General features: G+C 43.8%; 2 protein-coding genes across 7 annotated transcripts in view; one reads left to right on the plus strand and one right to left on the minus strand.

Annotated features, from left to right (window-relative positions):
* Window positions 1-11,013: 11,013 nt before the first annotated feature.
* Window positions 11,014-12,617, minus strand: LOC307107308 (ubiquitin-fold modifier 1). 2 transcript variants are annotated; one of them, XM_079784485.1, is made up of 3 exons: window positions 12,495-12,617; window positions 12,240-12,398; window positions 11,014-11,691 (listed from the first exon to the last, which is right to left on the minus strand). In XM_079784485.1, exon 3 carries the CDS (start codon window positions 11,536-11,538, stop codon window positions 11,281-11,283), a length of 258 nt encoding a protein of 85 aa, XP_079640611.1. In that variant the 5' UTR covers window positions 11,539-11,691; window positions 12,240-12,398; window positions 12,495-12,617; the 3' UTR covers window positions 11,014-11,280. The 2 variants fall into 2 exon arrangements, with proteins under 2 accessions (XP_079640611.1, XP_079640610.1); XM_079784484.1 differs by having other exon boundaries at window positions 12,197-12,398.
* The window catches only part of SMAD4 (SMAD family member 4), a 57,412-nt gene continuing 45,727 nt past the window's right edge, over window positions 11,712-23,396 (plus strand). For 4 of the 5 annotated variants that reach the window (XR_013814213.1, XM_079784481.1, XM_079784480.1 and 1 more), the window contains exon 1: window positions 12,792-12,930. The gene's annotated coding sequence lies outside the window, so the exon portion shown is untranslated. Of the gene's footprint in view, window positions 12,030-12,791; window positions 12,931-23,396 lie in introns of those variants that run through there. The other variant, XM_079784482.1, reaches the window with a different exon arrangement.

Here is a 23,396-nt window from a genome sequence, read left to right on the forward strand (position 1 = left end):
TGCACGTTGCCTACCGGGGACCAAGCCTACAACCTGGGCATGTGCCCTTGACCTTCAGTTTATAGACCGACACTCTATCCACTGAGCCAAATGGGCTAGGGCTCCTTGAATCTTAAAAACAAACAAACAAACAAACAAAAACCACTAGTGACTCATTTTGGTTCAAAGTAAAGTGAGCTGTTTTCCTCAAAGTCTCCCAAGAAAAATGCTTTAAAAATAAGAAAATGTTTTGGTAAAGTTAAGGGAAGATATTTTCCCCCTAAGAATTGAAAACAAAGAACATTTCACACAAATATTCATTATAAAACTTTTTTTTGTCACTAAAATTATGTCATGACACAAATGCCAACTCTGTCTTGTTAAAAATGTTTTGTGTTGTTTGCTTTTGATGAAATCCTCATTTCCAGCAAGCCCTGCCTGCAATGTTCCAGCTTGTGCCTGTGACACCCACCGAGTGAGACTGTTAGATGCCAAGTTCCCTTGTTGGACGAAAAAGTGTCTAGGTTTGGAGTCTCCTGGGGGAAGGGAAAGACTGAGTGAATTATTACTGTTTCCGTTAATGTTCCTCACCTTTCAATTCCTCACTCGACCCTCAAGTAGGGCACTCAGTAGGCTCACTCTGCATGTTTATTCAATGAAAGGATGTTTGGAAAAAGGAAGCGGAACATCTCATTGAAAAGCATTTGAGGTGCATAGAATCACCTGGGCAGCCATTGGTTCCCCACAGCACCCACCCTTGGTTCTGATTGGTTGGTTCCTATGCCAGTCAGCGTCAAACTGTGGACTGTCTCCTGAGTCACTTAGTGTTCCTTCCCATTATTCCTCTTCCCCCAAATTTTGAACTTTAGGCCCTGGAGGTCTGGGCCCTCGAGGCTAGGACCTTGTCTCTGGAACTCCTGTCCAGGGGCCAGCAGTATCCGCCTCACCTGGGAGCTCATGTGAAATGTGGACCCTCCGGCCCCATCTCAGATCCACAGAATCAGAATCTGCATTTTAACAAGATCCCCACGTGGTCTGTGAGCTGTTAAATGGAGAAACACTGCTCTCATGCGCCTGGGCCACCGCCTTCCTGAGGCACCTGGGCAGGGGCCCTCCTCCACCCTGGCCTCAGGGTGTAGCTATCTGGGTGGCTGGGCAGCTCCACACCAAACGCGGTGTCGATGGTGTAGACGGCTGGAGACGGCAGAGGGTCCAGGTTCCAGCTCTGCTGCTAAAGGAACCTCTTCACATTGACAAGTGACTTAAAATTTTTTATATTCAATTTTACAGAAAACGTGCAAGAACAGTACAAGGAACTTCTATATACCCATTGTATACCCCAGATTCACCCATGGTTAACATTTTGGCACATATGCTTTAGCATCCTCTCTCTCTCCCAACATATTACTATTTCAGTACTATTGGAGGGTTAGTTGTATACACGGGTTTGCTTTTCCCTTAACACTTGGGTGCGGACTTCCGAAGAACAAGGACCACCACTCCAAGGCCAGATCCAGGGGAGGCAAGCAAGGCCTGAGGGTAAAATGGCCCCGTGAGGGCTTCCTTAAATCTCGCACCCTAGGAGCCTTGCTTGCCGAACCCCAGTCCTGGCCCTGTACACTACAATGATCAAATCAGGAAATCGAACATTGATTCAATACTATTATCGAATCTACTGTCCCTATTTCAGTTTTGTCAGTTGTCCCAATAACGTCCTTTTGAGTTTTTCCGTACCCAGTTTGGGGTCCTGCATACCATTTATTGTCATGGCTTCTGAAGCTCCTTCAACCTGGAGCAGCTCCTCCGTCGCCCTCTGTCTTTCAGGACATGGACATTTTTGAAAAATACAGACCAGTTTTTTATAGAAAGTCCCTCAGTAGGGGGACAACTTATTCTTAATCTCCGTTTCATCACTTTTAGAATGAGAATAATCCCTGCTTCATGTTGAATCAAATAAGACATGTAATAGACTTGACATATGGCAGGTATAGGAGAATGAGAAAGTAGCTAACTGATTAGATGCTGTCGGTACCATGCCAAGTGCTTTCCATGCATTATCTCACCGAGACCTTCCGACAGCTCTGTGACATAGGCTCTATTTTACTGACACCCATTTCCCAGATGGAGAAATGGAGACTCTGAGTACTCGGTCCAAGGTCTCATAGCTAGCAAGGAGGGAAACGGAGACCTGAAACAAGTCAGTCTGCCTCCAAGAACTATTTGCTTAGTAACCATGCTAGTGATGTTTATCTGACATGTAATTTTAAAAAATATATATATTTTATTGATTTTTTACAGAGAGGAAGGGAGAGGGAGAGAGAGTTAGAAACATCGATGAGAGAGAAACATCGATCAGCTGCTTCCTGTACACCCCCTACTGGGGATGTGCCCGCAACCAAGGTACTGGAATCGAACCTGGGACCCTTGAGTCCGCAGGCCGATGCTCTGTCCACTGAACCAAACCAGTCAGGGCTGACATGTAAATTTTTAACATAAAATTTACATAACGTGGAACTCGCCATTCTAATCATTTTATTTCACCCAGCTTTATGGAGATATAATTGACATATAACATTGTGTAAGTTTAAGGTGTACAACATGAAGATTCTATACATGTATGTAATACAAAATGATCACCATTATAAGGTTAGTTAACACATCCACCACCTCACATCATTATAGTTTCTTTTATTATGGTGAGAACATTTAATACGTATTCTCTTAGCAACTTTTTTTAAAAAAATGTATTTTATTGTTGAAAGTATTACAGATGTCCTTTCCCCCCTCCCACATCGTCTCCCTCCACTCCACACCCACCCCTCTCAGGCCTTCACCATACTATTGTCCGTGTCCAAGGGCTATGCATATATGCATAAAAGTTCCCTGGTTAATCACTCCCCACCTACCCTACCCCCGCTTTCCCTCTGAGCCTCATCGGTCAGCAACTTTCAAGTATATACTACAGCGTTGCTAACTATAGTCACCATGCTGTATATTGATCCCCAGAACTTATTCACTTTATAACTGGAAATGTGTACCCTTTACCAACATCTCCCCATTTTCCCCACCCCCATCCTCTGGCAACTATCACTTTGTTTCTATGAGTTTTAACCATTTTAAAGTAGACAGTTCAATGGTACACTGACAATGTTGTACAACCATCAGAACCATCTAATTCCAGAACATTGGCATCACCCAGAAGAGAACCCTATGTCTCCCAATTCCCCTTTCTCCTACCCCCTGACACCACTAATCTGCTTTCTGTTTCTATGGATTTGCATATACACACAATGGAATACTACTGAACAGTAATAAAAAGGAACCAACTACTGATACACACAATAACATTTTGGATTTCAAAAATATCATGCTGAGTGAACGAATCCAGATGCCAAAAAAAACTCCGTACTGTAAGATTCCATTGTGGTTTCCCATGAAATTCTAGAAAAAACAAAACCTTAGTAATAGGAAGCATGTCAGTGATTCCTGGAGCCAGGAGTATGGGGGTGGGGATGGACTGCAAAGGTGCACAGGGAACATTCTGGAGTGATAGAAATGTTTTAAAACTTAATTGTGGCACCCATTGTGCTGTAGGCGGTTAGACAGACATGAGCAGAGCAAGGACGATGGGCCAGGTGTAGAAGGTCAAGCCTTACACGCCTAGCAATGGACAATCAGTTATAGGGTGGGACCTCATCCCCCTGGGTGACTCCCCACCCCACCACTAGTGTATCACTGGTCGTGCAGTTTGGACCCCCTGACCTTTCCTCCCTAGAGAGAACATCTGGGCCTCAGTTGTATTTCAGCTCCAGGCCCAGAGCTGACATCAGCACCAGCTGCAGTGAATAATGTCCCCAAAGGCCAATCAATCAGCGAAGGCCACAACCCTGAAAGGACACACTTGGAAAACTGCTGAATATTCTATTAAGATCTTCCCCTGGGACCTCCCCTAAAATCTCCACCCTTGAAACCCTTAGGGTGGAGGACCGCGTGGGCTGTCCCTCCCAGGAGCACGCCCATGCCTTTCCCTTCCCTTCCCCTCCCCAAGCACGTTACCACCAGCTTCCTCACTCCCAAGCTCCCAGGGTGCTTCCTTTGCCTCCACCACTTGTTGGCTGAGCCCATTTCTTCTGGAATGACTGCTTCTACCTCTGTCATTCACCCAATCAATGTCCTCTTACAGTTTGGGTCTTGGTTCTGAATTCTTTCCTAGCCAGAACCCAAGTACCGAGGTTGCCGAACCCAGGTTTGGTCTGACCCCACGGGTCACACACAACTAGTGCCTGCCACCTACAACAGTTGCATGACATATACATTTACCCAAACTAATCTTACTCTCTACTTTAAAAAGTTTATAAATGTAAATTATGCCTCAATAACACTGTTTAAAAACAAACACACACATCTGTCCCTCAATGGAGTTCAAATCATCAGTATGTCTTCCTTCACAGTTGGGCCTCAAATCTATCTTCCCCGCCTCATCTCTCTCCTCTCGCCTCCATGTGTTCATTCAACAAACATTCTCACACCTGCTGTGTGCAAGGCCCAGTGTCAGGCACCCAGAGAAAGTGAGGAAAGAGAATGTCTGTCCTCAGGGGACTCACTGCCTAGTCTGGGAGCAGCAAGGACACTGACCCCAACAAACAGCAGGGATCCTAGAGGATCACTGGGTCTTGAAGGAGAGGAATAGGAATATACATTCTAGTCACTTTGAATTTCAAGTCTGAGTCAAGTTTCAATTTAATTTTTCAATAGGTAATACATTTACATAATTCGAAAAGAAAAGAAGTTATACATTGAAAAATTTCCTCTCACCCATCCCCTATCTGCCCAGTTCCCACCAATCCCCATATAAGAAAATACAACATACTCATTCTGGACCTTGCATGTTAAATATAGCATAACGTACACATTGTTCTGCAGTAAACCTTGGAGATTTGGACATATGGTTACAGCAAAAAGTTTCACTCTATTTTATAGTTACACTAGAGGCCCGATGCACAAAGATTTGTGCAAGAATGGGCCTTCCTTCCCCTGGCTGCCGGCAGCACCTTCGCTCTAGCAGGAGCTGCCTTTCCACCTTCCCATGCTGCCCATAGGCCCGGAGAGGCTGGGGTGGTGCGGAACACCTGCATTGTTGCCATGGTGATGACTAAGCATCCTGCCCTGCCCCACCCCCGGCTGCTCAGCGCCTGTGTTTGCAAATTAACTTACCATCTTTGTTGGGTTAATTTGCATACTCACTCCTGATTGGCTGGTGGGCATCGTGAGGGTATGGTCAATTAGCATGTTACTCTTTTATTAGGTAGATAGTGTTCCATTGTATGGATGTGCCATCATTTATTTATCCAATCTCCTTTTGGTAAACACTTGAGTTGTTTCTGATAGTCTGTTATGGTAAACAATGCTGTAATGTGTAATCTCATATAGGTGGTATTTTATGTTTTATTTTGTTTATGGCAAATTTTATTATTATTATTTCTTTATAATAATTTATTATTATTTCTTTATATTTTACACATCCCACAAATATGCCAACCACTCTCATATCTTTAGGCTGTTTTCTGTGCCTTGAAAGTCCCCACTGAGTCCTTTTCTACTGGCAAACTCCTACTCTACCTCAGGATCCAGCTCAACGGCTTCTTTCTTGTGAAGCCTCCTGAATTCCCTCAGGCAAGATGGGGCTGCTCCTTCTCTGTCCTCTTCCAGTACCCCATCCCCACATCCTCAGGATTGTTGGTTAACACTTCCCCTTCCCTCCTCAGTCTGGGAGCTACTCAAGAGCTCGTGCTACCATAGATGTGTTCCAGAGACCCTTAGTACTTGGCATCTGGTAAGTATGACGTGAAATGCTCATTGTGTGGTTAGAGCGGACCAGGGGGTGCTGTGCGGCCCCCGCCCCTCAGGTTCAGCTGCCTCCCGGCCTTTGCCAACAGAGGACTGACCCCAGACAAAGGTGGGCTGCGATTTCCCTTCCACCCACCGAATTCCTTCCTGCCCGACGCCACCCCTTTCCCCCCTTGGGATTCTGGCCACCACAGCTGCCCTTGCGGCCTGTGCTGGATCTGGCATGAATAGCAGCTATTACAGCGTTTTAGAAAATAAATAACGAAATGAAGTGAAATGGAATACCTCCACCCATCTTCTCTCTTCCTCATCAAGTCTTTGGCCTCCTCCGAAACGGAGAGAACAAATCACTGGGTAGTCGAATGCACAGCAGTCGCCCTCAAACATAACTTGGGACGCTGTGAGGCAAAGGAGGTGACAGTTCACTCTAGCACTTTCAGGAGTGTGGGAAACGCGGATACTGTTCAGGTGGATCGATGCTCAGTGATTTTTAAGGGCAACTTGAATTGTTTTTAAAAACATGGGGTTAATTCTAAAATGTCAGGATGCTTACACATGCCTGGAGCGGTCAATTGCTAGGTTGTTTTCATGTCATATATTATTCTGTTACAGTACTTCCTGGGGGGGGGGGGGGGGACATGCTGGAGGTGAGTACTTTCTCCACCTCTGGGAGGAAGAGGTGAAAACCCTGTATGCTCCTCACTCGGGGGGGGGGGGGGGGGGGGGGAAGGGCGGGAGGGGGGAGCTTCCTTTTGCAGGAGGCGGAACCAGCAATAAAAGAATAAAAGCAAAAGAGAAAGCAGCTTTCAAGGCTCTGCCTGCCCAGATAGAGGCGGATACAGGAGTTGAGATGTTTCTCCTGAAGTCTCAGGAAAGGGGAGCTTAGCTCCGGTGGAGTGCTGGGGGACTGGCCTTCCGAAATTCTTGCTTGCTTACCTCCTCAAAGAAATGGGAGAAACTCTGTTTCTTCGTGTACTTTCAAAGGTCAGATCGAAAATGTTCCATCATCGTTTTAAATAATGGCAAAGCTTGTTATTTCTGGCACATTACAAGTATTGGCATTTTAAAATAAGATTCTTACATCATTTTCTAAGTGTATCCAAGGGAATCTAAATATCATAATGCATCTATCATCTGTTTTAAAAATACATGAACAAGCTTTTCTTTAAAATAAATTTTACCTCATTCTTTTTTCCCTTATCATGCCCCTGAACATTTTAATATAAGACTTTAGGCTGGAAAGTTTTATTGATCAGCCTATCATATTTCCCTACAAAAAAATGAAAATTTTTAACTCATCCTTATTTTATTATTGATACAATTTTGAATATCTAATTGCTTTAAACAACATAAAATATTACAAATTTTGATAAACTATTAAAATTAAAGCATATATATTTTTAAAATCCTCACCAGAGGACACATTTATTGATTTTTAAAGAGATAGAGGAAGGAAGAGAGAAAGAGATAGAGAGACAGAGAGAGAGAGAGAGGGAGAGAAAGGAACAGAGAAATATCGATGTGAGAGAGAAACATCGATATGTTGTCTCCCATATGCACCCCTATCGGGGATTGAATCCACAACCTAGGTATGTACCCTGACCAGGACTTGAACCCGAAAACAATTGGTATATGGCATGATGCTCCCAACAACTGACCCCCCTCCCCGCCTCCCTGGCCAGGGAAAATCTATGCTGGGATGGGTTTAAGAGAGGATGTAAGAACCTCTCACTCAAAAGCCTAAAATATGCCACATGTAACCTCGTGTGTTGTTATGAGTTGATTATATGTGTATGTAGTCTTACTGTATTTGGCATGTTTATAAACTTGATATAAATGTATCACATGGCATGTATTGTGCTGCGACAGAATGGGAGAAGTAGAGTCAGAAAGTATAGAAAACTCTTTTAGAAGTTTCGTTGCAAAGGAAGCAGAGAAATGGGGCAGTAGCTGAGAGTGGAAGTGAAGATTTTTGTAAGATTGGAGAAATAACAGCTACTGTAAGCTTGTGGGGGTGACCCCAGCAGAGAGGGGAACATGGATAACATAGAAGAGAGGGTGTAATTGCCAGAGTGAAGGTGATGATCTTGATTAGGCAAGGCAAGATTGGGATCTATTGCCTTAGCCGAGGGACTGGCTTCAGCGAGGAGCTTGGAAAGCTCACCCTGAACTGGAGGGAAAGGCGAAGAAGAGGTTCTAGATGCTGGTTTGTGACTAGGGTAGATGAGGTGGTGGGGACACTGTGCAAGTTTTCATCTCATTGCGTCAATTTTCTCCATGAAATAGAAAGCCAGGTCATTAACGGAGAATGATGACTCAGGGGAAGAGGGTAGGTTAGAGGACAGAAAAGGTATGAAATCCGGAAGAATGGTGGAGGGAAGTAGGATTCATGAGCAGCGCTAAGGGCCCACTTGAAGTTCCCACTGATGAAATGAAAGTGAAACTAGTCGGTGTGATTGTGTTTTTCTGTAGCCACATTCGGGTGCATGGGTGCTGGCCTGGAGTAGGTGGAGAGCTGGCCTGAATTCAGGACTGTGGTTTTGCCCAGGAAGCAGGACAAAGGGGGAGGCGAGTCTGGGGGTTGAGAGTGTGTGCCCGGAAATGATGGTAATAATTGGCTGTGGTAAGAATGGGAGAAAGTGGATATGTGGGCTGAAGAACTGTTGGAGTTAGAGTGCTACAGGGAAATGAGGAACTATGAGGAGGTGTTCGGAGCGTGATATGTTTGAAATTGTGAGTATGAAGAAGTTGCAGAGCTTGGTAAGGTTCCTGTGATTATGCCCATGGGAGCAAGTGGCTGAATTAGAGTAGGACAAGATTCTTGGAGGAGAAGGCAAGGAACTGAGAGGTGGGGGTAATGAGAAAACCATCTTAGTACATATTCTAACCACCTAGGATTAAGACAGAAGTGGCATTGGAGTGACTGATGGAGCACATGGTGAAAAAATGAAGGGGCATGAGAATAAGATGAGGAGTACTGGGTAACAAGATTTAAAGCTGCAGGTTCATAGAGAGGAGAGAGGGGATGGTCTGGAAGCAATGTTGAGGAGCAAGGACACCTACCTCACCTCCAGGCACAGGCTCAGGTGCTTATGGGTGAAAATACAGTGGCTACTACTTGAGAGGGAGAAGGGGAAGCAGTGTCCCAGAGGGAAGTCAGGTTTCCTTTAGCGAGAAGGTGAAGGGAACCTGAAGAAAAATTCTGAGGTTGAGCTCCTAGGGGTTGCCATTTGCATAACTAAATGGGTGTGGTGGATAGACTCGAAGGTGGCCCCTAGGATCCTCATCTCCTGGTGTTCATGCTTTGTGTAGTCTTCCTTGAGTGGGGATGGGACTTGGGATTTGCTTCTGGCCAATCAAGTCATGGCAAAGGTGTCAGGATATATGTGATTACGTGTAAATGATTATGTTACATAAGGTTGTAACCAATGTCTTACACCGAGACTGGCCCCCTTGCTGGCTTTGAAGATGCCAGCTGCCATATTGTAAGCTTCCCTATGGAGAGGGTCACATGTCCCAGAACTGGGGGAGCCAACAGCCAGGTAGAGATGAAGGCCCGCGGGTCCTGCGGCCTGCAGGGAACTGAATGCCGCCAACAACCCGGTGAGCTTGGAAGCGGATCCTTTCCCAGGCGAGCATCACGATGTGATCTTACAGAGGACCCAGAAAAGCCATGTGTGGACTCCGGACCCACAGAAGCTGTGAGCCAATACATTGGTGTTGTGTTGAAGCTGCGGTGCTATCCAGCAAGGTTAACTAACACAACAAGGTTAACTAGTACAGATGGGAATGGAAGAAGTTTAGTTATAGCAATGTTATTCAATTATTTTAACCCCAACTGAGGTGTATTGTCTAAGAATCCCATGTTGATCTATTACTAATTTTGTTGATAACAATGAAGTGAGACTTACAAGCGAATTTATGACCCTTTTATTCAGGTAGCTTCCTTTCTCAGCACAGACACCAACTCCTGAACTGTCCCTTTGAATTACCCTGGAGGTCTTTACTTGTTGGGGCAATGCACCTTCGTAAGGGTGAGGCTTTTGACTTTTTTCTAAGGTGGGAGAAAGACAGTTTTAAAGGGGGCTGCTGTCTTCAGGTGCTTTCTGAAGCTGAGAAATCTCAGAAAATAGTACAGATTGCAGAGGAAGATCTGGAAATGAATTCCCTTAAAACTAGTCTTGGAAAGTCTTCACAGACCCAGGGGTAAGGGAACACCGGCCAAGAGGACAGTTTTAGAGGCTTTCTGGTAGAAAAGGGTGGATGATGGCTATGATGGCAAGAACAGCATGGGGCTAAGGGGTGGGCACTGTGTGAAAGGCAGGAGGGGAATAGAGAGTTTCAGGGCCATATGACTTAATAGATGACTTTCTTATTTTTCAGCAATGGATGCTTCCACTTTTTCCAATTACAAGTATTGGATTCTGCAAGAACATAGTTAAAACTATTTGGTGAGGGATATAAATCTTACACATGGGAACTAGATAAGAAAATTCAATCTTTGGCCCTCTGATATTAAAATTTATATGAACACATGAAGCTTGAAACTTAAAAAAATATCTAACTGTAGAAAATTACAGTTAAGTATTCATGGATGTCTGTATCCTTTATCATAAGCACTATATAATTAAGATTTCAACTACTTTTGAGTCTGCAAGTCAGATCCTGTCAAGTAACCTGCCATGTATGATCCAATCCTTATAAAATTTTAAAGATTCAATAAATTTAATCTTCCAAATGTTCTCAGAAGGAATTCTCAGAAGCAACCTTCAGTAATAAAACACAGTTGGATAATTCATTTACCCAAAATGAACTAGCTGTGCATACTGTGAGGTAGCAATGAAAGACTAAGATCTTCTGTAAAAATGGTACCCTCAATGCATAAGCATTCTCTCTTCACAGGAAGAGTGGGAGTAACAAAGAAAAGAGTCATCTTTCATTATTTCATCAACTGTTGGCATTTTCATAGTATTTTTTTTTTTTTTTTTTTTGCTCTGTGCTGGGCTATTTTTTATTTTATTTTTTAAAATTAAATCTTTACTGTTAAAAGTATTACATATGTTCCCCTTCCCCCTCATTAGCTCCTTCTAACCCCCTCTCCCCCCAGGCCTTCACCACCCTATTGTCTGTGTCCATGGGTTATGCATATATGCATACAAGTTCTTTGGTTGATTAAATGCTTGATTTCAGTTCTACAACAGCAATATCAATATTTATTTATTGAAATATGTTTTTATTGATTTTAGAGATAGAGGAAGAGAGGAGAGAAACATCGATGAGGGAGGAACATCCATTGGGGATCACGCCCCGAAAGCGGGGCAGGTGCCCTGACTGACTGGGATTCAAACTGGCGACCTCTTGGTGCATGGTCCCATCCTCAACCAACTGAGCCACACCAGCTGGGCCATACCAACATTTATTTTGAAAGGTATATTTATCTTTAAGTAGAGGGCATTAACAACTTCCAACCCGATCTCTAGGAATGATTCGCAGTTCCGAACCATGCTTCAGGAAAACATTTCCGGCAGTCTGCGCAGGATTTATTCCTATTCCATCATTGGTAATAATGGCACTTGTGGCTGCAGGAACTTTAAACTCTTCTGCTGCAAACTTTAAGACTGCTGTGAAAGGTGTACTTTCAGGGACACTGAGTACTTTGTACGGCAGCCGCGGGTCGGACGTCAGGGTGATCTTAAAGGAAACCTTGGACATGGTGGAGCCGGCCTGGGCAGAGACGCCGCAGCCCGGAGCAGTCCCACTTCCGCCGTCCCACTTCCGCCGAGGTAAGGCCTCCTGCACACTCAGCAACAGATGGCTTTAGCGCTTGCTAATGGGTCTCGGTGGAACTCCCCACAGAAGTATTTCCTGGTTGGTGAAAAGGAAAAAATAGTATGTAGTTTCTGAAACTTTGTAAATGTCAAAGAAATGCGCGCTTCTTGTAAAAAATTCCAAGTAAAACAAGTATGAAGTCAAACACGCAGAGTTTAGGCCTTCCCCTACCCCACGGGCACCTGGTTAACAGGTGTGCCGTAGGTCCCCAAAGGTTCCTTCCAGCCCTGCCGTTCCGCCTCAGTCCCTCCCAACAAGGACCACCGACTGGTGGAAACCCGGCCAGCTCTCCCGCGAGCCATTTCTCCACTGTCTTGTGCGTTTCTTTCGCCCAGTTGCTGTCCTGCGGCCCCATATGGGAGAGCCCCGCGAAGGTAAGCGCCTCTGGATCTAGTGACCCAGGGCAGGGGGGAAAGGGGGGAAGGTGCCGCCATCATCGGCTTCTTCCCAAAGTAAACTGCTAGCAGCGGAAGTCTAATTTCTGTGCCCCCGGAGGTCCCCCCAGACAAGGCCCGACTGGTCGCTATTTATAAACACTTACTGGACGCCCCTGTCCGCCGAGCTCTCCCGCGCCTCGTGGGTACCTTTTTGCGAAGAGATGCCACTTGCTCTTGCGATCATTCCCTCCACGCAGCCTCCCTCGCCCACCTCGGAGGGGCAGCGCCTCCCTGCAGGGCCGGGTCGCAGGCCGCCACTCGGTCGGGCCGCGGCGGGCTGGCTGGCTGGCTCTCCTCCGCGGGCGCCTGCGCAGAGCGACCTCTCGTCACCGCGGGCGGGAGGCGGGGGCCGCCGGGAGAAAGGAGAGCTGCGGGGGGGAAAGGGCCAAACCCTGAAATTACCCGGATGTGGTCTCCGCGCGCGCATGCTCAGTGTCCTCCCGACAAGTTGGCAGCGGCACCTCGGCCCTGGTCGTCGTCGCCGCTGCGGTAACGGAGCGGCTCGGGTGGCGGAGCCCGCGCTCGCGCCCGCCCGCTCTCGTCCGGAGGCCCTTCCCGCCCTGGCCTCGGCTCCGCGGCCGCTCAGGGGACGGGAGCGGGTGAGGGGAGCCGGGCGCCCCCGCGAGAGAGGCCCCCGCGGCGGGGGCGGCCCGGGAGCTCGAGGCGGCCCGGCTCGCGCGGGCAGCGGCGCGGCGCCGAGGAGGGGCGGCCTGGCCCGGACGCCTCGGGGCGGGGGCCGAGGAGGGCTCCGGGCCGCCGGGGGGAGCGACGGGCCCGGCGCCCTCGCGGACGAGCCCCGGCGGGAGAGCGGACCGCCCTCGCCATCGCCGGAGTCCAGGTAACGCGCCATGTCCCCTCCCCTCTTTCCCCCGGCCGAGCCCGCGCACCCCTCCCGCGGCTTCCCCGCCCGGGGCGGGCTCCCGGCGGCGGCGGCGGCGGCGGCGGGGAGCGCGCGGGAGGCCGGCGGTCCGCGCGGGGAGCGAGCGCGGTCTCTGGTCCGGCCGGGCCAGGGGCCCTCCGGCGGGTCGGGCCGGCCGGGCCGCGGCGCCTCGCGTCCCTCGGGCCCGGCGTCGGTCCTCCGGGCCCCAGCTCCCTGCGCAGTCGGTCGCAGGACCGAGTTAAACTCGGGGCCGGAGTCCGGGCCGCGGCCGCTCCTCTTTGTTGTGTGGCGGAGTTCCCCGGCCCGCCCGGCTGGAGTGCAGGGTTGCCTTCGCTGTCTAAATGCAACTTGGACATGGTTTGTCTTCATTTCTTTTCGCAAGCAGTTTGTTTTCTCTTCGTCCCTTCTCTTCTCTCCCTGGTTGTGCCATCCTAGCGTCTGTCCCGGCTTTGATTTATGTACTTTTTGGGTATCGTGGGTGATGGCTTGCAGGAAACAATCTTGGCACCTCACCCAACCACCCCCACTCCCGCCCAGCCCCTAATTAAGGGGAAAAAAAAAAAAGACATCGTTTACCTTATTGCTAGGGCTACACGTCCTGGGTGTGAAATTGGGGGAGGGTGGAGGGCAGTGGCTCCATCACTTACCCCCAAACCAGATTTTCAGAGAAATGGGCGCATTCCGTTAACTTGAAAGGTTTCTTTGCGAGGATGGAGAGAGGTTTTGAAAGGCCTCTTGAAGATGGATGGCTCTTTTCACCCCTGAGAATCCTAGTGATTTTTAAAAGTGAATATATTTGTTTCTTACTCATTTATTTTGAATGTAGTTTCTTTTAAAAAGTAGATTTTTATTGATTGCAGAGAGGAAGGGAGAGGGAGAGAGGGATAGAAATATCAGTGATAAGAGAGAATCACCATCCTTCGGCTGCCTCCTGCACGACTCCCACCGGGGCCCGAGCCCCCCACCCGGGCATGGCCCTGACCGGGACTCGAACCCTGTGACCTCCTGGTTCTAGGCTGCCGCTCAACCACTGAGCCACGCTGGCCGGGCTGACTTGAGTTCTGAATGCCTTTAGTTTTTGCACTTTTATACTTTAAGGTGAAACTGCCGGTTGTTTAGGAATAATAAGTATACTGGTAAGGTAATGTGGAATTATTTACATTTGAATTGACTTTCTAAAGGCCTGTAATCTTGACTAATTTTTATTTAACAACCTTTGACTTTTGACAGAATTAGCATCCTTTTAGTCTCCGTAGCGGTTTGATTATTCGGGTACCTTAGTAGAAAATGCATACTTTCAAAAGTACATATTTTCGTACAGTAATGTGATTTGGAACATTGTATTTGAATAATTTTTATTGTAGATTTTATAAATTGCCTTTGCCATGTTGAACCGAGTCTAAATATATTTCAGTTGAAAATACAGCATACGAAATTCTAGTGTGTAACTTTTCTGCTGAGGATTTAATTTTCTCTTTTGGAAAGCTAGTACATGACATTTCAAGTTCTAAATGATTGATATAATTAACATTTAGAAATATGATTCCTTATTAATGTTTCTTTGATAATGTCATGATTTTTTTTTTAAATTGGGTTTATTACAGAACAAATGTAATGCAGGCTGGCCAAGCATTTACTAGTAAGATTTGGAATATCTTTAGGTCTAACAGTGGTGATGAGTTATGTAGGTTTAAGTTGTTGGAGTTAAAACTAAAAGCTTTCTAGACAAAATTGATATACCATTTTGTGAGTGTATTAATAGAAGTGGCCTTTTCTTTGCTTTCCAGGTTTTTGGGAAAGGTTGCATCTTCTTTAATGTTTGAAGTGGGAGTGCCTGAGTAGAAACTTCCCTGTTCAGCGAAATGCCTTCATTTTAAATCTTGAGCTTAGGAAAAAATACTTTAAATCGGTTTCAGGTTTAATGAAAATTTCTTCTGAGAAAGTCACTTTGAATTTTTTCAGAATAAGTTTTATATGGATCATTGACCAAATGTCTCTGCTGCTTGAAGGAATTCTGCTTATACTAGGAAGCAGCAAATCTTGGTAAAAACCTGTACTTCACTTTCTTAAACTACACTTTAGTTTAGCCATATCTCCATTTGTGTGTGAATTCTTTATTCTGCATTTCCTTTCAGATTCCATGCCCTCTCACCCCCACCCCCCCAATTAAAGAGCAAGTATAAAACTTAATTTATGCTGTGCAGTCACACTCCAGCTCTCCAGTTTGGAAGCTGTTTTTTTCTGAGTGAGCTGGTGTTATAGTAACATCATTAGACACTATGCTAATTGAGCTGTGAATTGCTGAGGCTTCTACTAGGGCAGTTAACCCTATAGGATCTGCTCTGTTCATTATATTTAAAATGTATATTTATTTAAATTATTTATTTATTTCTTTTAGAGAGAGAAAAAGTGACAGGGAGGGAGAGAGAGGGAGAGATAGAAACATCATTGATTAGACTCATCGATGGGCTGCCTCCTGCATGCCCCCTGCTGGGGATGGAGCGGCAACCCGGACATGAGCCCAGACCCGGAATCCAAAAGTGACCTTCTGGTTCATAGAGCGGTGCTCAACCATTGGGCCACACCGGCTGAACTTATGAAGTGATTTTAAAGTGAATGGTTTTTTAAACATCTTATGTTAGCCATTTCAGTGCTCATTGTACATGTTGGATTTTCTTTTCTTTTTTTTCTAGAAGATTGTGTAGTTAGGCAGTTATGTTTTCTGTTTTTTTGTTTTGTTTTTGCTTAAGTGGTGATTAATGGTGACTCAGATAATGGTTAATCATGTATAAAACTAATTAGTTTCAGTGATTTTATTATTTCCTACACTAAATGAAAGGAGCTAGGTGAGCATAACACACTCAATTTTGTTAAATTATTAAATTTGGGGCTTTTTGCTCAACAGTTGATAAGGATTCAATTGTTTTCAAAAGAGAAGTTCAAACAGTTGAAAATTTTGTCTAGATAGTCATTTGAGTGACTTTCAGTTTGATACTGTTTACATCATAATATGCCAAAACATATGCTTGATAATGGGTCAGATTTAGAATTTTTGGAATTCTTTTCTTGTTCTAAAATGTGTAATTTTGGTGATGAGAAATGTGGCTGAATTTCTGTTTCTCGGGAACAAGGTATTTTCGATTGTGTCACTTTGACACTATTACATGGTGTGATTGGCATCCAGGAAAATTTATTTTAACCATGAGAGTGGATAAAAATGAGGGTAGTGCTTACTAGTAAAACTAGGATAATAAGTGATCAGAATCTTATAATTTTAAGTCTTTTTAAAAAAATGTTTTTATTGATTTTTAGAGAGGGATAGAGAGATAGAGAGGAACATCATGGTTTGGCTGCCTCCTGCATGCTCCTTACTGGGGATCCAAGCCCGCAACCTGGGCATGCTCTCTGACCCAGAATTGAACTGCTGACCTCTTAGTTCCTGGGTGGACGTTCAACCGCTGAGCCACACTGGCTGGGCTACTTTAAGTCTTGATTATTTGCTACTGCAAATCACATCATAGGTAAGATACAGTAGAAAGCTACCAGAGGCTGATGGTAATGAATATCTATTATTGCATCTTAATTTCAGTTTTGGTGATAAATGTAAATGCCTTTAAACTCAAGAACTATACTTTATTGTTTATATTTTAAATGAGAATTCTTAGCAGTCTGGAAAATTTATAACTGTGGGGTTCATCTTTTTTTTTTTTTAATCCTCACCAGAGGATATTTTTTTCCCATTGATTTCTAGAGTTAGTGGAAGGGAGGGGTGGGGGGTGGAGAGAAACATTGACATGAGAGAGACAAATCGATTGGTTGCCTCCCGCACATGCTTCTACAGGGGCTGGGGACCCTGCAACCGAAAATTGAACCCGAGACCTTTCAGTCTGTGGGCCAACATTCTAATCACTGGGCAAACTAGACAGGGCTGGGGTTCATTTTTTTATGTTTTTCTTCAGCTCCCAGTGTTTAGGATAGTGGTTCTCAATCTTGGCTGCTCTTTGAAATCCCTTTACAAACCTTGATAGCTGGATCCCATCCCCAGAAATTGTGATTCAGTTGGCTTGGGTGTAGCCAGGTGAGAGTTCTGAAGTGGTTGAATTATTAGGGTCCTCTAACTTCTAAAACATTTTTGTTTATTGATTGCTTTGAGAGAGAGAGAGACAGACCCACAGACAGACAGACATCAGTTTGTTGTTCCACTGATGCATTCATTGGTTGCTTCTTGTATGTGACACCTGACCGGAGATCAAACCTGAAACTTTGGCAGATGGGTGTGACATTCTAACTGGCTGAGCTACCCGGCCAGGGCAGGGTCCTCGATAACTTTATTTTTTTAACTTTCACTTGTGTCAGCTTTACACTCTAATACATTGATATACATACGCACAATGTAATCATCTCACATCTAACTTAATGGGTCCCTTGAAGATATTGCCTCATATGTTTTGCTTCCAAGTCTGTCCCCTTCATCTCTCCTTCTCTCCCCTATTTTCTACTTTTCATTGTTCAATTCATTTGAACTGTCTGGTAGCAAATTTTAGGATGCTGCATTTCCCGCGATGAGCGGTTGGTATGTCATCACTATTCTAACTAGGAGGTTTATCTTTTAAAGCATTCTAAAATGCTTACTTGGCTCCTTTTAGAGACTGTTTAGGTGCCAAAGTTAGCATTTAAACTCCCAAAGGAACTTGGTCTTTATAGGGGTAATCTGTTTGGAAACCATAAAATTTTCTAGACACCAAATAGTCACTTGAATGGTTCCTGAGATGCATGTTGCGTTGATTTAGCTTTTGCTGTCAGGGTTTAACTTGAATACTGTGAGAAAGTTGCCCAACAAGCCCAACTAGTTGGTAGTTCTTTATAGATCATTTGTGCGGGTAGCTTCAGTTCTCCATCTATATCACCTGAAGCACCCGTCTAAGACCAGTTGCATCTCTGTCTCTGGAAGAGCTACTTAAAAAAGTAAAACAAAATATTATTTTCTTCCCTTACCATACCTCATTTCAACACACACGGAGTCAGAATTGGGAATAGAGTAGAGGGGGCATGGGAATCTGTACTACAAAGAAAGTACCTCTTGATTTTAAAGGCTTTGGATATTTTAGTATGCTTATCCTATTGCTTCATTTGTTTTAATACAGTACAAACTTTATTTTACAATCATTAGTGCACTGGAACAATTTACTTAAAATTCATCACCCCCAATTTGCATGTTCAGAATGTAAATCTTATTTATAATTTGAATAAAAGGACTGCTACTGAATATTTGTCTTTGTAGTAAGGTATGACTTCTGTATCTTAATGTGGATGAATGTATATGAACTTCAGCGTCTTTTTCAAGTCAAAATATATTTCTAAATGGAAAACTGAGTTAAGGATATTTATTCACTAATGGTATTCAAGCATTTGATAACAATAGGTGACCAGTCATTGTAATTGAATCATCTGGTGGAAGGATGACTAGAAGTAGTACACAATGGGGTAAGATAAACCAGTTGAAGGAACAATCTTATGTATATGGATATGCAGCTGGCTAATAGTAAAGTGACATAACATCTGTGTAATTAGTCTTTTAATCAGTTGCATATATTCATGATATTGTATTTTGTTTCACTGTCTTTTTTGGTAATTTGTAATTTGTAAAGTGAAATGTGTAGATTAGTGTAGACTAGATTAGTGCCTTATAAAACTGACACCTCAGACTCTTAGAGTGCTTTTTGAAGGTAGGGCTCCACTCTTTATATATATTTAATAGGGCTAGGCCAGTGGTCGGCAAACTGCGAGCCGCGGTTTGCCGTTCTGTTGACTAATGAGTTTACCAACCACTGACCTAGACTCTCGATTCCAATAATTACAGGCTATTGTTGTTCCTTGTGATTAAGCCCCTATCCCAGTGGTCGGCCAAACTCATTAGTCAACAGAGTGGCAAACCGTGGCTCGCGAGCCACATGTGGCTCTTTGACCCCTTGAGTGTGGCTCTTCCACAAAATACCACGGCCTGGGTGAGTCTATTTTGAAGAAGTGGCGTTAGAAGAAGTTTAAGTTTAAAAAATTTGGCTCTCAAAAGAAATTTCAGTCATTGTACTGTTGATATTTGGCTCTGTTGACTAATGAGTTTGCCGACCACTGGCTAGGCTAATCTGCTAGGTATTCTGATACAGCCCTTTTTGAAAGCATAATCTAGATGACTTGATGGTCTTCTTCATTTAAAAGGTTTTATGAAGAGTATTTTTCAGTTATCAGTTATTAAAATACGAGAGGCCCAGTGCACGAATTTGTGCACGGGTGGGGTCCCTCGGCCTGGGCGGCGATTGGGGCCGATGGGCACAGTGGGAGGTTGGCCGGCTGGGGGCCACGGGAGGTTGGCTGTGGGAGGGCACTGACCACCAGAGGGCAACTCCTGCGCTGAGCATCTGCCCCCTGGTGGTCAATGCGCATCATAGTGACCAGTCGTTAGGTCACTTAGGCTTTTATATATATAGACTAGGGGCCCGGTGCACGAAGATTTGTGCACAAGGGGTGGGTCCCTCAGCCTGACCTGCACCCTCTCTAATCTGAGAGCCCTCAGGGGAGCCCTTTCCAATCCAGGAGTTTCTGTCTGTCTTTGCAATCATACGAGCGAATTGTCTGAGACCCCAACCCAGTTTGGTTTGTTGCTCACAGAATAATAGAGGCATTTTTTTTTCTTTGCTTCATTGGTGGAGATTTCCTGGAAGTTTTAGGATATCTTCCCTTTAATTTTTCCTAGACACTCTGATTTTACTTATGTCTCTCACCTTTGCTTTTCCTCCATCCCCCACCGCAACAGTAACTTGCTCTAGGCTCGCTTTGCTCTAGTGTCTAGGAGATCCGTCTGCCACCAGAACTATGATTCCCAGCATTCCTGGTGCTCCCCGCACTCTGGGCTTCTGCTTCCAGTCCTGTGGCTGCCACCAGAACTATTCCCAGAATTCCTGCTGCTCCCCGCGCTCCCTTCCTGCTCTGTCTCTGTCCCATGGCCTCCTGCTCTGCCAAGTCCTCCAAGCCACCAGCTCTCCCTCTCTGCTCTCCGTCTGGCGGCTTGGGGAGCCAAGTTCCCCAAGCCACTCCACTCTCCACCCGGCGCCTGTGTATGCAAATTAACCCACCATCTTTGTTGGGTTAATTTGCATACTCCTGATTGGCTGGTGAGCGTAGTGGAGGTACGGTCAATTTACATGTTTCTCTTTTATTGTATAGGATACTTTAGTTTCCAGTGTTTTAAAACAATGTTCCCCACAGTGCGATCCATAGACTCCAGGTGGGGGCGGTCCCCATGACCCTTTTCTGTTAGGACGTTCATGAAGTCAAAATTATTTTCATAATGAAACAAATGTTGTGCCAGCAACCAAGGTACATGCCCTTGACCGGAATCGAACCTGGGACCCTTCAGTCCACAGGCTGACGCTCTATCCACTGAGCCAAACCGGTTAGGGCAGGGGTGTTTGTTTTTTGATCAAACAATGTCTTGTTTAACTTATTTGTAAATCACCTTAATAAAAGTCTTTTTTTTCACTTGACAATAATTTTGTTCCAGAAACTCTACATGTGTTGTAAAATAGATTTTCTAATAACAGAATTTCAAATCTTTGTAAGCTGAAAAATGTATCTGCCATCCAGTCAGTTGATATTTAAGAAACTATTTGCTTGTCAGGTGTTATACTAGGGTAGTAATAGTATCATGCAAAATTGCATGGAATGAAAATTTCATGCAAAAATGTGCTTCATAGTGATATAAAATGATAAATGAAGGGTATTTCAAAGTAAGCACACCATACTTGACTTTCAATATGTAAAATTTACTTCAGGATTCTTATGGTCTTAGAAGTATGTACCAGACATAAAATTTTATAGCATACACTGTATGTTGGTAAAATTTATTTTGTTTATGAGAATATCTTTAAGACTCAAAGGGCACATAGGCATACATGTCAATTAATTAGAATATTCATTGAGGAAATATACTAGAAAAAGTCTCTGCACCTTAAGTTCTTTGTGACTTTCAGTAGCTCATATGTAGCAAGCAAAATGTGTTGGATATTATGAAAAAAATTATCTGAAGAAGAATAAATAACTTTAGAATTCCACCCAAAAACAAACAAACAAACAAAAACAAATGTTAACTTGCCTTTTTACCATGTGGGCATTGCATTGCTGGTGAAGAAGCAATAGTGGGTAAACTGCGGGCACCTTAGCATGAATCAAGGTAGTGGCAGCAAACTATATGAATCTTTATTGTGTTCTTCACAGCCAAACACACACGTTAAGCATTAGAAAAAAATGCCAGTTTCACTTAGGAGTATCCTTGGTGAAGCAGTAAAAGTTTTAACATTTAAAATCTCTCTCCTGAAGTGCATATCTTTTTAATACTCAGTGTGATTAAATAAAAGCTAGCATAGCCTACTTCTGCACTTTGAAGTAAAGATTCATCTCTGGGAAAAGCACTAGTGTGATTGAGGTGCAAGTTAAACTAGCTGTTTTTTTTTTTTTTATATAAAGACTTTTTAATTGACTTTTTAGAAACAGAGAAACATCAATGTGAAAGCAAAACATTGATAGGCTGCCCCTTGCACAGGCCTCACCGGGGATCATGTCCAAAACCTGGGCATGTGCCCTGACCAGGAATTGAACCGGCAACCTTTCAGTGCACGGGAGGAGGCCCATCCAACTGAGCCACACTGGCCAGGGCTAACCTAGGTGCTTTTTAATAGGACACTACTTTTATTTTTACATAAAAGAATGACTTATATATAAACCACAGTTACACACTTTTGATATTTGGCAGGTATTTCTTGAAAATGAATGAAGAGCCTGGCCAGTGTGCTCAGTGGTTGAGAGTTGACCCATGCACTCAGGTTCGATTCCTAGCCAGGGCACATTACCTGGGTTTGGGGCTGGATCCCCAGTAGGGGGCATGCAGAGGCCAGCCAGTCAATGTTGATGTTTCTCATTGATGTTTCTCTCTCTCTTCCTCTCCCTTCCTCTCTTTCTAAAATCAATAAAAACATATATATAAAAAAACTTCCTCTTGTGCCCATCTTAAAAAAAAGGAAAGAAAGAAAATGAGTGAACAAATTGGTGGTGCTATTAAGGTATGTGATTAAAATACATAAAATCTTTCAACATTTGGAAGATCTATATAACTCATTAAACTAATATTTTCCCAGATGACCAATGCATGATGTTACAAAATTATGCATGGGTAAGGAGGTCCATTCAAAATACATTATAGACCAATGGATTTTTATATAGCAGAGCCAAGAAATTCATTGATGTGGATTCAGATTTCACGTTGCAATTAACATTAAGAATTGCCATTTGTTGCACTTGGTGTTGAATAAAAATTGAATATCCATTATCTTAAAAGGCCATTAAAATACTCCTCTCATTTCTAATTAGTTATCTATGTGAGGCACATTTTCTTCATATACTTTAACCAAAACAACATGTCATAACGGATTGCTGTAGAAGCAGATGAGAGTCCAGAAAAATGTTAATTTTTAAATAAGATTATTTAAAGTGAAGCTAGTATACCAATATGATGTTTATTTTAATTTTCATTGAAATTGTTGGGGTGACATTGATTCATAAAATTATATAGGTTTCAGGTGTACTATTCTATAGTGCGGCATCTGTATATTGTATTGTGTGTACACCACCCAAAGTCAGGTCTCCTTCCAACACCATTTATTGCCCCTTTACCCTCTTCTACCTCCCCCAGCCCCTTTCCCTCTGGCAATCACCATAGTGTTGCAGTATGATACTTAAATCTAAGACCTATGGGTAAACAAGCACACTTCTAAATTTGTTTCTTATAGTTCATCTTAAAAGTTATCACAAAAGCATTCTGATTGTATTATTCCCATCCCAGGGTTTTAAATCATTAATACCTGTCTATAATCCTTTGTGCTTTTGAAAGGTTTTCTTTTGATGACCCTCAACTCTTGGATGTTCCTCTGTTTAGAATCTAGGCTTCAGCTTGTGCTACAGGCTGTTGAACTAAATCTGTAGATTCTTTTTTCTTGCTTTTAAGCCTATGATTAGAATTTCTTCCTAGTGATATTTCACCAGGTTAGACTTTTTTTCTTGTTAACTTAAACACTTTTCTCATATATTTCTGTATTAATTGTTTATTGATCATTAATCAAAATACCTATAACTATAGAAAATATACTTGTATGTTTGTTCCATATATAATACAGCTGATAATTCAAAAGTAAACAGACATCTGAGAAATAAAAACATACCAGTGTTCATTAATTAAAGTTTATGAACTCCATAGAGCCCTTCAGGCAAGCAATCAGCCTTTTTATTTTTAGAGAGTAACTTAATTAGCTTGGAGTTGCTGTTAGACCCCTATGGTCAACATCAGGTGACACATTATGATTAAAACAAGGCTAGAG

Source organism: Cnephaeus nilssonii, assembly GCF_951640355.1.
Source record: "Cnephaeus nilssonii genome assembly, chromosome: 11".
In the NCBI taxonomy this organism is placed as follows: domain Eukaryota; kingdom Metazoa; phylum Chordata; class Mammalia; order Chiroptera; family Vespertilionidae; genus Cnephaeus; species Cnephaeus nilssonii.

Excerpts from the sequence above, each read along its gene's own strand:
- LOC307107308 (XM_079784485.1), bottom strand. The coding sequence starts at position 11,538 with ATGTCCAAGGTTTCCTTTAAGATCACCCTGACGTCCGACCCGCGGCTG.